We start from the raw sequence: 15,370 nt of genomic DNA, 5'->3' as shown, positions 1-15,370 counted from the left end.
TGGCCGGTGAGTGTATGTAGATATATACAATTTAAGGGATTAGTTAATCCAAAATGAATATTTTGTTACTCACCCTCATGATTTTCTTATTCCCTGAGACCTTTGTGTATTTTCGGAGCGCAATTTAAGATATCTAAGATGAAATGTGGGCGTTCTCTGACCCTCCATAAACAGCATGTGTCGTGATTTTAAGTCACACAATGTTCAGAAAAGGAACCAAAAGCATTGTCTAAACAGTCCATGTGACTTCAGTGGTTCGACAGTAATCATACGAAGATTCAAGAACACTGTTGTGGGCAAAAAATTCAGAAAAAAGATATAGTAGCGCAACACATAAGTGTCATATTTCCCATAGTAAATTCGCATCGGGAGAAATCTGTTTTTTTGGTGTACAAAACCACACAGAATGTTTTGACAATGTTTTGGTTCCCTTGCTGTCTATGGAGTGTCAGAGAACTCTCAAATCTAAAATATCTTAATTTGTGTTGATGAACAAAGGTCTCAGGAGATTGGAATGACATGAGACTGAGTAATTAATAACAGAATTTTCATTTTTGGGATAACGAATGCTTTAAATTCACACATCGTACTCTAAAATGCAACATTTGAATGAAACATATATGTTGTTTGAACTGGAATCATGGTGGAATATCCTGCAGAGTTCACATGACAGGGTACTTACAGTCAATTTGGAACAAATGTCTGAAGTAAAAATAATTAAAACATAAAAAAATGTCAAATTATTTTCCTGAATAAAATAAAACATAAAAAATGTGCAGAGCAGTGGGTTGTGAGGACTAGAATCGAGAATCACTAATCTTGAGATGCACCAATCGACCGGACAGAAATTGGATTTGGACATTTTGCTCCAAACTTGTGATTTGGCCAATTTTTGTTCTGAACTTGCATACAAACAACAATGCAAAGATTTTAAAGTACAACGTGTGTAAACAAAGCGTTAATGGCTCCACTAGGGTTCAATCAATATACTTAAAAAATGACTGACAGAAGTGCTAGAAATGCTGTAAGAAAATAGTAAATGCTAATTTGAGGGTGGGAGGGTTTATTGAAAAATATAAAGGGACTATTACAAGTTATTTTTAAGATTATCTGCATATAATGCATAATAAACAACAGCACATATGTTTTGTTTACTACAAAACATTATTAAATGAACTTTTTTATTCATAAATTCATATTTATATTTTGGATTTACACAATTGATATGAGTCTAATTTATGTTTATTTTAACAAATGAAAAAAATCTGTATTGGAATCGGATGGTTTGTTTATACAAAATCGGCAATTTGAATAGGCTTTTGAAAAATCAAGATTGGTGCATCATTATATAAATCATTTCAGTTTAACAATAAAAGTCATTAGATTGACTTTTGTCTCCCAGCATGCTACTTCTATGATGACACATGTCCAGTTGACATGAGTGACGCTTTCTAAGCCTTTCACTGTGCTGTCGTGTTCATCGCAGAAACATTCAAATTCAGTCATAATCATATTCATGATATTCATGAGAGTCAGATGGCCTTGTGCTCAACATGTTCATATATAAAACACCCTTCCAATTTTGCTACGCACACACTTTTATTAAAGTATTTTAATTAATGAATGAGGCATTCCATCGATGGACCGTTTCATTGCGTACTCACCTTGTATGCCACGGCACGCAAAAACAGCTGTTGAGAGGCAAACAGTGCTGTGAAAAAGTTTGTGCCCCCTGTCTGACTTTCTCTTTTGATATACAGTTGAAATATTAAACCCCTTTGAATTTTTTTTTTCTTTTTAAAATATTTCCAAAATGATGTTTACCAGAGCCAGAAAATTTCCACAGTTTGTCTGATAATATTTTTGCTTCTGGAAAAAGTCTTATTTGTTTTATTTTGGCTAGGATAAAAGGAGTTTTTAATTTTTAAGGTCAAAATTATTAGTCCCTTTAAACCATATATTTTTTTTCAGTAGTCTACAGAACAAACCTTCGTTACACAATAACTTGCCTAATAATTACCCTATTCCGCCTAGTTAACCTAATTGACCTATTTAATCCTTTAAATGTCACTTTAAAAGCTGTATAGAAGTGTCTTAAAATATCTAGTAAAATATTATTTACTGTCATCATGGCAAAGATAAAATAAATCAGTAATTAGAAATGAGTTATTAAAACGATTATGTTTAGAAATGTGTTGAAAAAAATCTTCTCGCCGTTAAACAGAAAAAATCAACAGGGGGGCTAATAATTCAGGGGGTTTAATAATTCTATTTTTAATAATACTTTCAAATAAATTGTTGCGAAAACAAAATGTTCTAAACTAATGTTCCTCTGTCATTTAGCACAACAGATAAAATGAAGGGTTAGGGTTAGTATAAAAATAAAGCAACATATTTATTCTGACCTGTTCTCATTAAATATATAAAAGAATAACTAATTATGCTACCACAAAGTGCTAAAAAATGCTGAAAAATCTGTATGAATTACATTGAAATACTAAATAAGTTACATTTTAAAACAATACAGTTCATTTTCTCTCTATTTGTGCTTAAATAAATGTAGCCTCTGTAAGCATAAGATGCTTATTTCAAAAACAGAAACAAAATCAATCCAACCCTACAAACTTGACTGATGGTGCAAGGCCATTCAGCCAAGCAAAACGTCTGTCTGTCAAGCGACTTTTGTTTTATCTTTCAGTATTCCTCTTTTTTGAAATGCTGACAAAATTAAAGAAATGAAAAACAAAACACATGTATAATTAAAATTGCGCAGAGAAATACAGACAAAGATATTCATATTCACAGCACTGAATGCTTTATCGAGGCTGTCAGAATAACAATATTTTATATAGGCATGGCTAACTAATATCATTTGTTGCAAATGTGAGGACACTGTGTCTGTGTTCATTTAAGGTCAACATGATTTTAAGATCCAATGCAAACTTACACTGTAAAAAAATGCTGGGTCCCACACAATTGATTTGAGTTGGAAAATAAGTTAACTTATTTGTTTTTTCAAATGTAAGTGGATTGAACAAAAAACAATCAAGTTGTTCCCAAAAAACCCTCAGGAACTTTGTTATTTCAGCTCATTTGAAATAAGTAGTTTGAACAAACAGAAAGCATAATATTTTTGAGTGTACGTTCTTGTCTAGAACAACTACTTTTTATCATTGTTTTCCATCTCAATATTTTGTTTTGCTTCAAAATGATCTACCGGGTTAGTAAATACTGTTTTATGTTGACTTTAAACGATGCGTCAAAGAAAATCTCTGCATTAGTGCATAATTGCCATGCATAGGGGTGATTCTAGAATTGGAGATACATTTTTCTTTTTTAGTGGCAAAATACAAATCACTTCCTTTTTACTTTTAATGAAATTAGAAGATTCCTTTGTAGTATGGCTCCTTGTATAATTTGTTTTCTTGTTTTGTTTTTTCAAAATGGAAAAACGAGAAGTGCCACGGTTTGATTATGCCAAATATGAACCTTCTCACGAACATAAAAATGTAGTTTTTCAAATATTTATTGTTGTTTTGTCACGTTTTGTTCTTACAAACAAAATGAAAATGCGATCCATCTTTCGGATGAGACTTTAAACTGACGTCCTGACTCTCTATGGTCATTAAAAATCCCATGGCACTTCTCGTAAAGAGTAGGGGTCTAACCCCGGTGTCCTGGCCAAATTCCCTCTATCAGCCCTTACCCATCATATACCCCAATCATCTCCATCCACTAAATTGGCTCTATCACTGTCTCTCTACTCCACCTATAGCTGGTGTGTGGTGAGTGCACTGGCGCCGTTGTCCCGTGGCTGCAGTCGCATCATCCAAGTGGATGCTGCACACTGGTGGTGGTGTGGAGAGACCACCCCTCATGATCGTGAAACGCTTTGGGTGTATGACCATACACAATAAATTCACTATATAAATACACATTACATTACATAAAACCAAAAAGAATAAACAGCTTTAAAATTTGTTCTCTTTGTGGGCGGGAATTATACACACCCCCTCTCCGTTGATTGGTCGACCATACATAAAACCGCGCTGTCATTAACTGTTTCTCAGTTTTGCAATATTACCTTTTAATAACTAGAAAAGTGATATGTTTTTGGAATATTATGCATATTATGACCAGTATGCATCGTCAACTATGCATTGTAAAAAAAAGTCTTGTAGCCTAAAATTTTGTAGCCGAATCAACTTGATTTTTCTAGTCGTCTCAACTTACATCAATCAAACTGACAAAAAAAAGTCAGTTCGAAAGGGTGTTATCTTTTTTGGCTAACCAAAAATCACACTTTAGCATGAATCCTAAAAGTACATTGCATTAATTAAATCATGATTAAAAGCTATTAAGTAATAACTATTAAGCAATAAATGAAAACCAGTGGTGCATTCTATGCTGCTTTTGATACTGTGGTAACAATTGTAATGTTTTACAAAATAAGAACTTTTGAGATTTATGGAGGACATTTCCTGTATTTTACATTGTTGTGTGTTGTGCCATTATAATACTACTTATTATTATTGACTAATTATTGCTATTATTATTAATGTTACTAGGTTACTAAATGCTGATTTCACAATAACACTTGATGAAAAAATAATAGTAGTGGGAAAAAAGACAAGAAATGATTCATTTTAGTTATGTAGTACACTTTTTTTTGTTGCATAAATGATTATTTTATTATGGCCTAAAACCTTGTAATACACTGCAATACATTACAAGTTATTAAAACAAATAATAATATAAAAAACCTGAAAAAAAGATGCTGAATGTATCTATAGTTATAGAATCACCCACATGCATGCGCAGTGTGTCTGCATGCGAAAGTGTTCCCACATGTTTGCATATTTACGTTTGTGTGTATCAGGACATCCTTTAGCCTTGGCGCTCTGTCTGAGTGTGTGTGTTTGGTTGTGTGTGTGTCTTATCCCGGCAGCTGTCCTCTGGCCCTCAGGTGCAGTGGTTGTTGGATAATTATGAGACAGCAGAAGGAGTGAGTTTGCCCAGGTCTACTCTCTACTGCCACTACCTGCTGCACTGTCAGGAGCAGAAGCTTGAACCAGTCAATGCAGCGTCCTTCGGGAAACTCATCCGCTCTGTGTTCATGGGCTTGAGGACTAGACGTCTGGGCACACGGTGAGAGAAATCTGGATGTAACAACTGGTAGCGCCATGGGTGTGTGATATTTATTGGCTATAATAATGCTGTAATGATTGTTTTTTCTTATTTATGTGCAAGATAACATTATTAAGCATTTTAAATAAATAACATGTGAACCGGAAGTTGCTGAGACTTTTATTTCAGTATGTTGATGTACTTCCAACTGAAACGGAATATTGATTAGGGGGCGTGGCGCGTTTCTGTTGCACTGAACAAAACTGCTGCAACTAAACAAAGTTATGCCACCTGTGTGCTAGTTTAAAATTCCGAGCTTATATCACGTATCGCGGCTTTTCCATGCACAAGTTCGTTATTTCCAATATTAGAAAATAAGTATAGTTAAAATATAAACATACGTCTGTAAAATAAACTATTAAAAGTGCTGATGATTGTAATAGTAAGTGTTGTATTGTCATCTTTCAGGTTGTATCTTAGCTTTAATGCGCTTTTTAAATAAATAAATAAAAAATGCAGCTGCTTGCCATCGCGACAGCAATAAGATCCAATGGACGGCCGATCGCTTTCACTTCAAAATGGCGGAATCACGTGGCTGCTGCTGTTGCAATGGAACGTTCTATTGAGTTTCGCCTCTTGGTCATTCTAAGCTCTTTGGTATAGCTGATTAACCATGAGAATTATTTATATAATTGATAAAATTTCCCATTTATTGTATTTTATTAACGTCTACCCCTACCCTACCCAACCGTCACAGTAATGTAAAAACTGATCTGGAGTCTTCTTTATCAGTATAGCTAATTAACCTACTGGCCCATATCTATCAGCTGATAGCTGATCTATCAGAAATTTAATAAATAAAATAAATAGTTCTCGTGGTTAATCAGCTATACTGATAGAGAAGACTCCTGATCTAGATCTGTTTTTTCATTACTGTGACGGTTGGGTTTAGGGTTGGGGTAGGGATAGAAAAACTATTCATGGGAAATTTAATAAATAATATAAATAGTTCTTGCTAACTTTCAGCCTCAGCCGTATGTGATCTATTGCTCATTAACCATGTGGAAGGATAATAACAGCCTTCTGAGCCTACCAGTAGGTGTGGAAGGCACCTACCGACCCATATCTCTCAGCTGATAACCACTGATAACGACCATTCAACCGAGAGATAACATTCTAGTCGGCTGATCAAAGAGCTGCATGGATTATCATCAAATTCAAAGTTTATTTCAGATTTGTCATTTCGATACTTTGCAGCGATACTGCATAACACAAATCTGGATGTGTATGAATATCCACACACATTTGCCGAACAGCGGCATGGGATAGTGCATGTCAGGAATTGAAATCAGCATAGTCTACAGCAGTGGTTCTCACTCATCTGCCACATTCTGTCTTTATATTATGCACTTTTCTTTTTATAAATTCTTCCCATTCCCACAATGACTGCTGATTCACTAGGATCATTCAAACGACAACTAAAAATCTAACAATCTCTTATCAAAATGTTTGAATGAATGAATGAATGAATCAGTCATTAAGACCTAACAGAGATTTTAATAGCATTGATCATGTATTGATCCATGACAGGCCTAAACTAATATTAATTATCATAATAAAAAAAAGATATCAAAATATAACAAAAGTAGATTTCTCCCCAAAAATCAAATGTAGTTAGCCAGCCTCTAAAGTTGATTTAAAAATAAAACATAATTTCAAAAAAATTGGTTGGTTTGTGAATGGTTCACTAACAGGTAAATGAATGTTGCATTACACTGTTCAAAAGAGGGGAGTTTATGGATGATTTCATTTTTTAAATAATGACATTTTAAATGTACATTTTTAAAACCTGCTATTTTAAGAAGCAATTATGCATTTTACCAGTTTTTCCTGTGTTTTACATGTAATAAATACAGCCTTTGTGAAGATAAAAGACTTCAAAAAGACTGAAAACGGTACTGACTTGAAACTTTTTGAATGGGGGTTTTGAATGTGTCTGTGAGTCACGCACACGTGATTAGACGCCTCCATGATCCTCAGGTTCAGGTCACACAGGTGCACTGAAGCTTTGGTGTGTTTGTTCCAGAGGGAATTCCAAATATCACTACTATGGCCTGCGGATCAAAGCGAGCTCCTCTCTGCTCCGGCTGATGGAGGACCAGCAGCACCTGGCCATGAGACAGCAGCCCTTCTCCCAGAAACAGAGGTGGACACTCATGCTCTCTGTCTGTTCAAACCATCAGTCTCTCTCTGGATCCTGTGTTTCTCAGTCTGATTGTGCGGCTCTGCAGGTTGAAGCCGGTTCAGAAGGTGGAGGGAATCACCAACGGGATGTCATCAGGATCTGGACAGCAGCAACAGCAGCAGCAGAGCTCGGGGTTGTCGGACATCAGCACACAGGTCCAGCAGTACCAGCAGTTCCTCGGTGAGTTACGGCAGAAGCCTTAAAAGGTATTCTTTGTGATATACCTAAAAGGTATTCTACATGAATTCTATTCTAGTTGGAATATATAAAGTTTATAAAAGTATCGTTTAAAATGTGACCCTGGACCACAAAACTAGTTTACAGAATATAGCCAAAATACTTTGTATGGGTCAAAATGATCTATTTTTATTTGATGCCAAAAATCATGCAGAAGGTCATAGTCCGCACTCATTAAATTAATATTTAATATATCTTTATTATGCCAAAAATCATGAGAATATTAACTAAAGATCATGCACCATGAAGATATTTTGTAAATGTCCTACTGTAGATATATCTATAATCATTTTTGATTAGTAAATTTCATTGCTAAACACATTATTTAGACAGCTTTTGGGGGAATTTTCTCTGGGGTTTTTTATCTCTCAGATTTCAAATTTTCAGTTTTAGTTCTTTCTATCTTTATTTAATCTGACTTTTCTAACTTAATCTATTCAGCTTTCAGATGTATATATCGCAATATAAAAAATATCACACTTATGATTGATTTTGTGGTCCAGATTCACAAATATAAACTTAAAACTAGGAATTTTGAAAAACTTTTTAACCATTCAAAAATTTGGGATGGTTCAGATAAAAAAAAGAAAGAAAAATATCACAAATTTGCACTAAATTAATTAAATTTAGAGACATCTTTAATGTTGCAATAGAACTTGGTTAACTAAAGATGTTTATTTTAAACACAATAAAAAGTCTAATCTAATGGTAATGTGATTAAAGCTACCTGTTAATTTTATGAAAATACAATGTGATTAGGGGCGACATGGTGGCTCAGTGGTTAGCACTGTCGCCTCACAGCAAGAAGGTCGCAGATTCCAGCCCCAGCTGGGTCAGTTGGCATTTCTGTGTGGAGTTTGCATGTTCTCCCCGTGTTCGTGTGGGATTCCTCCGGTTTCTCAGTCTAAAAACATGCAGGTATAGGTGAATTGAATAAACTAAATTGGCCGTGGTGTATATGTGTGTGAATGAATGTGTATGGATGTTTCCCAGTACTGGATTGCAGCTGGAAGGGCATCTGCTGTGTAAAACATATGCTGGATCGCGGCGGTTTGTTCTGCTGTGGCGACCCCTGATGAATAAAGGGACTAAGCCGAAGAAAAATGAATGAATGAATGAATGAATGAATGAATAATGTAATTAGTCAAATCATTGAATTTGAGAACCTTTTTAGTCAACACTATCTTACGTCAATTTGTAACGTTTTGATTTAGTGGCTAATTTGTTTGAATTTGTACAATCTCATTTGTACAATTTAGAATGATTTGCTTATCCCCCAATGACAATTCGGTTTAGGGGTGGGGTTTGGTGCCACGTCACCTTTTTAAAATCAGACATTTTTGTACGACTTAACTCAAATTTGTTCGAGAGCCCTGAACTCATATGATCCTCGAGCCATTGCAGAGCGAGAGATGACTATGATATGGAACTTAGGGTATTTATAGTGGCTTTGGAATCGTCCGATTGGTGAATCATGAATCAAGACCAGCAGTGTTCCATCATAAGCACGTGATCCTGTCGAAATTAGTCTATAAATAAACTTCACTTAATGTGACCAGATTTAATCAATTCAACTAATGAATGAACTGATTTTAAAAACAATTCAGTCCATCTGATTTAAGTAAATACATATATAATGAAACATCTAACCAAGTGTTTAACTTAAACTACATTTCACTTTAGTATTTTTAAATTTGAGCTATTTAAAACCGTTTGAACAAATCCGGCTGGGTCAGTTGGTATTGCTGTGTGGAGTTTGCATGTTCTCCCCGTGTTCACCTGGGTTTCCTCTGGGTGCTCACAGTCCAACAACATGTGCTGTAGGTGAATTGGATGAACTAAATTGGCCGTAGTGTATGAGTGAGTGTGTGAATGCGAGAGTGTATGGGTGTTTCCCAGTACTGGGTTGCGACTGGATATGCATCCGCTGCATAAAACATATGATGAAATAGTTGGCGGTTAATTCCACTGTGGGGACCTCTGATAAATAAGAGACTAAGCTGAAGGAGAATGAATGAATGTTTGTTTTTTCTCTCTAATTGAAGGCTTCCAGTTAGATATTAATCATGTGACCAAATGTCTGATCCTGAGTTGATATTAATAACATATCAGCAAATGGTTGTTGTTATTCTTGATGTTATTAGATGCGTCCAGAGCTCTCCCAGAGTTCCCTGATGTTGACCTGCAGGGTAAAGCTTTACCAGAGGGCATTGAGCTGGAACATCTCAAGAGCTTTCAGCTGCTCTACAGAGAACACTGCGAAGTGAGTCTTCCCTCTAAGTTTCAATCCAGTAATTGAGTGCATATAAAGTCCCTTAAAGGGACATGAAACCCCCTTGTTTCAGTTCAACTTTACCTCAGGGTTTTTTCCAAAAATGCTAGATTATAGGCAGAAGGAAGGAATCGGGGATATTTTTGCATATAAGTGAATATTTTGATGGTCCATTTGTTGAATTAAAGTTACATTGCATCTACAGGCCAACTAATTTTCATTAGATTATAAGTAGACTGTTAGGTTGGGGTCGGGGTTGGCATGTACTTGCAAAGTTTCTTATAGTCAGTTAAATGTCTGTTTAACAGTTTTAAGGAGCAGTATCAACATATATTAAGCAGACAGTCTACTAATACTCAAATGGACCACCAAAACAAAGTGTTACCGTAAATATTTTTCAAGAGGGTTTTAATTGTTGTTTTGGGTTTCTTTAGGCCATTCTGGACGTGATGGTCAACCTTCAGTTCCCTTTGGTGGAAACTCTTTGGAAAACTTTTTGGAGGTTCAGTGATAATCAGGCAGGAGACTCGGCAACGCTAGCTGTGTAAGTTGGCTTCTCAACACAACAATTTCATTAAGTCGAACGCTACATGTCAAGATTATTATGCTTTCTGTAGGATTTTATCAAGATGTTCTACTGAACAAGGATGTAGTCCCCATGAAAGCCAGAGCTGTGAAAGCTTTATTCAATGTGTTGAAAATTTGAAGTGAAACAGGAAGTCGGTGCAAGACATATTGAGCATATCCTCTTTTTTTAAAATAGCCAGTAGCATTTTGTTTATATCACTGTTCAGCAAGAGCCACTGAGCTCAGTAGAACCCCATCTAATGATTGACGACAGCTACAGTCTAATAGTAATACTGAGTTCCATTAACATTTTTTTCTTCTAATTTGCTCTACATCACTCTATAATACAGCATTCAGTGCAGAATTCAAATGCGTCTGATATATTTCATGGTTTGCGCTGACTAACGGATATTTTCCCCACTGTGCTTATGTCTCTAATCTGAAAGAAGTCTATAGTTGGGTTTCCATCACCCTGTGTTAATGCACATTTTAAATTTTTGCATGAGAAACCAATAGTATCTGCGCATGCAAGCTGAGACATGCAGTTTCAGACGTGCAGTCTCGAACACATGCAGAGCTATTGACGTCACTGTGAAGGGGTGGGGTGAGGAGCAGGGTTAGGTGTGCACATTAAAAGCAGGCATGCAGTCTCAGATTGCATGTGCACTAGGTCTGCAGCCAGAACCTTCTCTAAGGCCCCATTTATAATATTACGTTTTAGTTTTAAAAATAAAATGAAAACTCGATATGAGGAACTGCCTATTTTCATTTTGATATTAACAACTTAACAGACACCAAAAATGTTGAGGCGTCAAGTAGCTTCATATTTATATGACCATCATCTTTACTGTATGCATATTTATAACAAAACGAGGCCTATAACATAGCTGCCTCCTTTAATTTTCATTGAAAAATAAGAAACATACCCTCTCTTTTGCTGAATATCAGTTTTAATAATCAATAATGGCCATTATAAAAGTATAACGTACAATAAGTTTATACATTATAGGAAATAAAGGCAAGCAATCAGTCAGATGTGCAGAATCAGTGTACGTGGTTACATTAATTCATATATTAACTTATCTTTGCGCTCAGCCAAAACACAATACCTATTAACAAGTAATAGATTCAAAAGACCAAAGTTGAAGAATATGTAGATAGAAAATAGACAACAAGATGAATTAAATATCACAGTTAACAAATATAGTGAGATTAGATCCAGCGGTAGATCCTTGATGAACTGTCCGATGTGCACAGCTCTCACCTCGGGTTCTGTGCTCAAAGCACCCACTGACTGCATGAAGCTCTGACACACACATACGCTGCAGTGCATGACAGTGTGTGTGTGTGTGTGTGTGGTCACGTGATGTGCGTTCTCAGCAGTATAGTGTGGACGGAGAGCTGTTCAGAAATGCTAGGTGAAACGCCAGTGTAGACATGACTAAAACGTATTAGTGTAAACCTGGCCTGAGAAACAAGTGATTGAAATGACAAATTTAAAAAAAAAAAAAAAAATCACATATTTCACACTCAAAAAAATTATGCTTACTTGAGGTGGTTTTGGACTCCTGCGAAAGAGGATTAACGCGAATAATGGCAGATGGAACCATATTTGACAAAACTCTGACATCGGAACATTACACCAATATGAATAATCAGCTGTCTCCATTATGGCTGTGTTGTTTATCGTTGCTTACAAGTTTATTAATACTACCGTCAGCTGCTCTAACAACAACAACAACAAAGTTCAGTTTGATCGTCTCTTATTGAGCTCAACTGCTCTGACTGAGCTTTGACAAAATGCTATTAACTATTAGTGAAACATTTAGGTAAAATCTATAGCTAATTATTTCTATATAAACGATCAATTCGATTATGTAAAGCAGGTTTTAAAGGTCCTGTTAAGTGCTTTGATATGTGCATTTTTATTAGATGTTTGACGTAATCTCAACCGAAAGATGAAAAGAGGGTGGGAAATACTGTAGCTCCTCCCCTTTTCAAAAAACAGCCAATAGTGTTTTGTTTTATCACTGCTCTGCCAGTGAAGTGGTTGAGCATAAGCGTCTTGAAGGGGCGGAGCATGTCAGATACTAGAGAGCATTTGATTGGTCACGATTTGATGAAGTATGAGGATACGTCAATCAAACTGTTGATCCATTTAGGCGGAAGTGACAAACTATAAGCTTATATCAACTTTATATCTCCTAAAAGCGAATTTTGTCACTGTTTTGGTGAGCACTAGCTTATAAATATCCTAAAAACTAACAATACTGATGCTAGCATCTACAATTTTTTATTATTATTTTAATTTCATTGGACCTTTAAAGGGCACCTATGGTGAAAAATCTACTTTTCAAGCTGTTTGGACAGACATATGTGTAGGTTTAGTGTATAGACCGTCATATTGGGGTAATATAAACACACCCAGTCCTTTTGTCCGTTTTTAGATCGACCGCAACTTGACGTAGGAGTGCGGTCCCCCTGCCCACCAATATTGATTGACAGGCGCGCATTACCATATCCTCTGTTTGTTGTTTCACATCCACCATTTTCAGCGTGTGAGTCAAAGCGATGTCACCAAAGAAACACCCTTTCTCTATTTTTAGATGTAAGGCTTATTGGGCACAACACAAGATCAACATTTACACATAACCACTTTCATCAGCGCCATTGTTTGTAACTTTAGGTGGGTTAGCAAACGTGTACTTTTCATTGCGTCTTCCTTAAACTTCAGCCGTTTGCATTTCCTGCGATCACAGAAGCTCCCGGTCATCTTAACTAGGTCCAGCTGGAAAGTGCTAGCACGTTGCCTCACGTGCGCGTCCCTCCATTGGAAATAAATCAACGGACTTGCCTTAAGCAGGTCACACACCAGAAGCTCCGCTTGGCGACGCACAGCATCGCACTACGCAGCGCCATGCATTTTAGAATTCTAAAAACAAGTTTCTATCAGGGTACACACAACGGCGCCTCAAGTCGGCAGCTGTCCATGGCGCCCAGCCACAACCCAGGACACTGTTCATATTTCTGCCGCGCCACAGAGCGTCATCTAAATGATTTCTTTTTAAATAACATGCGAAAGTGCACGTCTGATGTGCCGTGTTGCGGCTCTGAGCGGCGCATCTGGTCTCTCAGTCAAAGTTAATTCAGTGTGCGTGGTTATTAGTCTTGGTGTACAAGCTCAGAACTTTAAACTAGCACACAGTTGGCTGTAAAAGTATACACAGACACAAATGATTTTGTACTCTCTGCTTGGTCTGTGTCCGAGTCGTACATATACCGCTACATGCTGGTCCTCTCACTCATGTTGCTTCTCTCTGTCTGTCTGTTGCCAAACACAAAGCTTGTTACGTTGGGCGGTAAGTCGAAACTAATTTTCATGTGAAGCAACACACCCTTAAAACAGCGACCTGTGTACACGCCCCCAAAATAACACTTTTTAACACATTAAAAAAAAAAATCTGAATTGTGTTTTGAACTGAACCTAAACTGGCACACTCATAGAAGAATCATAATATTAATATTAAATCTTAAAAAAGGGGTAAACTCGGTGTCCTTTGAAGCAAAGTTTTATCATGTTGAAACCATAGAGATTTGTGTTTCAAATATAATATAGTGCACTTCATAGGGTTAATGAATAAGATAAATAAGATAGTAGCCAAATCCATTTTTTTAATATCTTAGGCACGATGAGTCGGAGAAGAGGCTGCCCAAGTCATGTTTGGTGATTCTCTGTAAATATGACCCGGTGCTTCGCTGGAGTCGTGACTGCGACAACACACTGTACCAAGGCCTGGTGGAGATGCTCATCCCAGACGTTCTGAGACCTATTCCCAGTGAGTTCCAGGATGTTCTCTCGCTCCACTTATTACTATGCAGCCTTATGTGCCAGAGCTGATGGTGATCCATCAGGTGGCTCACTGTTTGCCAACAGTGGCCTATTTTTGCTCACCATCTCCTTGCCAAACTGGAAGTAGCTCAACACGAGTGCTGCTGGTGGTACCAATTACGAGTAAATCATCCACTGCCAGACAATATGATGTATTTTGCCGATATATCTTAATTTCTCTAGGTGCCTTAACACAAGCCATCCGAAACTTTGCCAAGAGTCTTGAGAGCTGGTTGACTAATGCCATGGTGAACATTCCTGAAGAGATGGTTCGTGTCAAGGTAAGAAATAGCAACTAAATATGATCATTTCTTTTTCGTAATGTTTCTAAATGTGCTTTTAAATTTGGTTCGATTGCTTTGTCCATACCTAAATATGCAACGGTCAATATGGCCACTCTAGCAAAGGAATGCCCACTGTCTAGTAAAGTAGCCATTCATCAGTCGCTATAAACTAATGATTCTCTGGAGGGGGGGGCTTAGTCTCAGTCTAGATGTGTGTTCCTAGGTTCTGCAGCAAATGTTGGGGTCAGAAAATGTGCTGGAATCTCAGGGAATACTTGCCTCACAGACATGAGAAATAAATCTACATACATTAAAACTTGAAATCTCTACTGTTAAATGAACTACATGGTGCAGTCTTTCCTATCTGACCTCATTACTTGAAATGAATTCCTGCCTCCGCCATTCAAACACTAAAGGTGCGTTCACACCAGATGCGGATGAAGCATCAAGCATGAGTAATTTACATGTTAAGTCAATGCAAAGATGCGAATAGACATTCTGCGGCGCGAATGAAGTGGCGCAAATGATCATTTTGTGTGAATTACTCGAGTTGGAAAATCGGAACTTTAGCAGCAACTGAAGGAAGCAGAGCTTGAAGGTAAACAAACAACGGCTAATCATAAGCATCTTATCGATAATTATTTACACTGTTGGCATTAAGATGAACATATAAACGTTATCTGACTAACTTCTTCTTGCAGTTAAATGTGTCTGGGAAAATATTCAAAAGGCTTTTATTTCCAGAAACC

The 15,370-nt window shown here is 36.7% G+C and overlaps 1 protein-coding gene across 4 annotated transcripts in view; it reads left to right on the top strand.

Annotated features, from left to right (window-relative positions):
* rfx1a (regulatory factor X, 1a (influences HLA class II expression)) overlaps window positions 1-15,370 on the top strand; it is a 64,044-nt gene that overhangs the window by 29,069 nt on the left and 19,605 nt on the right. For 2 of the 4 annotated variants that reach the window (XM_056453297.1, XM_056453295.1), the window contains exons 7-13: window positions 4,967-5,148; window positions 7,214-7,333; window positions 7,419-7,552; window positions 9,754-9,872; window positions 10,316-10,425; window positions 14,133-14,284; window positions 14,521-14,618. In XM_056453297.1, coding sequence (XP_056309272.1) covers window positions 4,967-5,148; window positions 7,214-7,333; window positions 7,419-7,552; window positions 9,754-9,872; window positions 10,316-10,425; window positions 14,133-14,284; window positions 14,521-14,618 — 915 coding nt within the window. Of the gene's footprint in view, window positions 1-4,948; window positions 5,149-7,213; window positions 7,334-7,418; window positions 7,553-9,753; window positions 9,873-10,315; window positions 10,426-14,132; window positions 14,285-14,520; window positions 14,619-15,370 lie in introns of all 4 variants that reach the window. The other 2 variants (XM_056453296.1, XM_056453294.1) reach the window with 1 other exon arrangement.

The sequence above is a fragment of the Danio aesculapii genome, chromosome 3 (genome assembly GCF_903798145.1).
Source record: "Danio aesculapii chromosome 3, fDanAes4.1, whole genome shotgun sequence".
NCBI lineage: Eukaryota > Metazoa > Chordata > Actinopteri > Cypriniformes > Danionidae > Danio > Danio aesculapii.
This window is presented reverse-complemented; position numbering and strand designations above follow the sequence as displayed.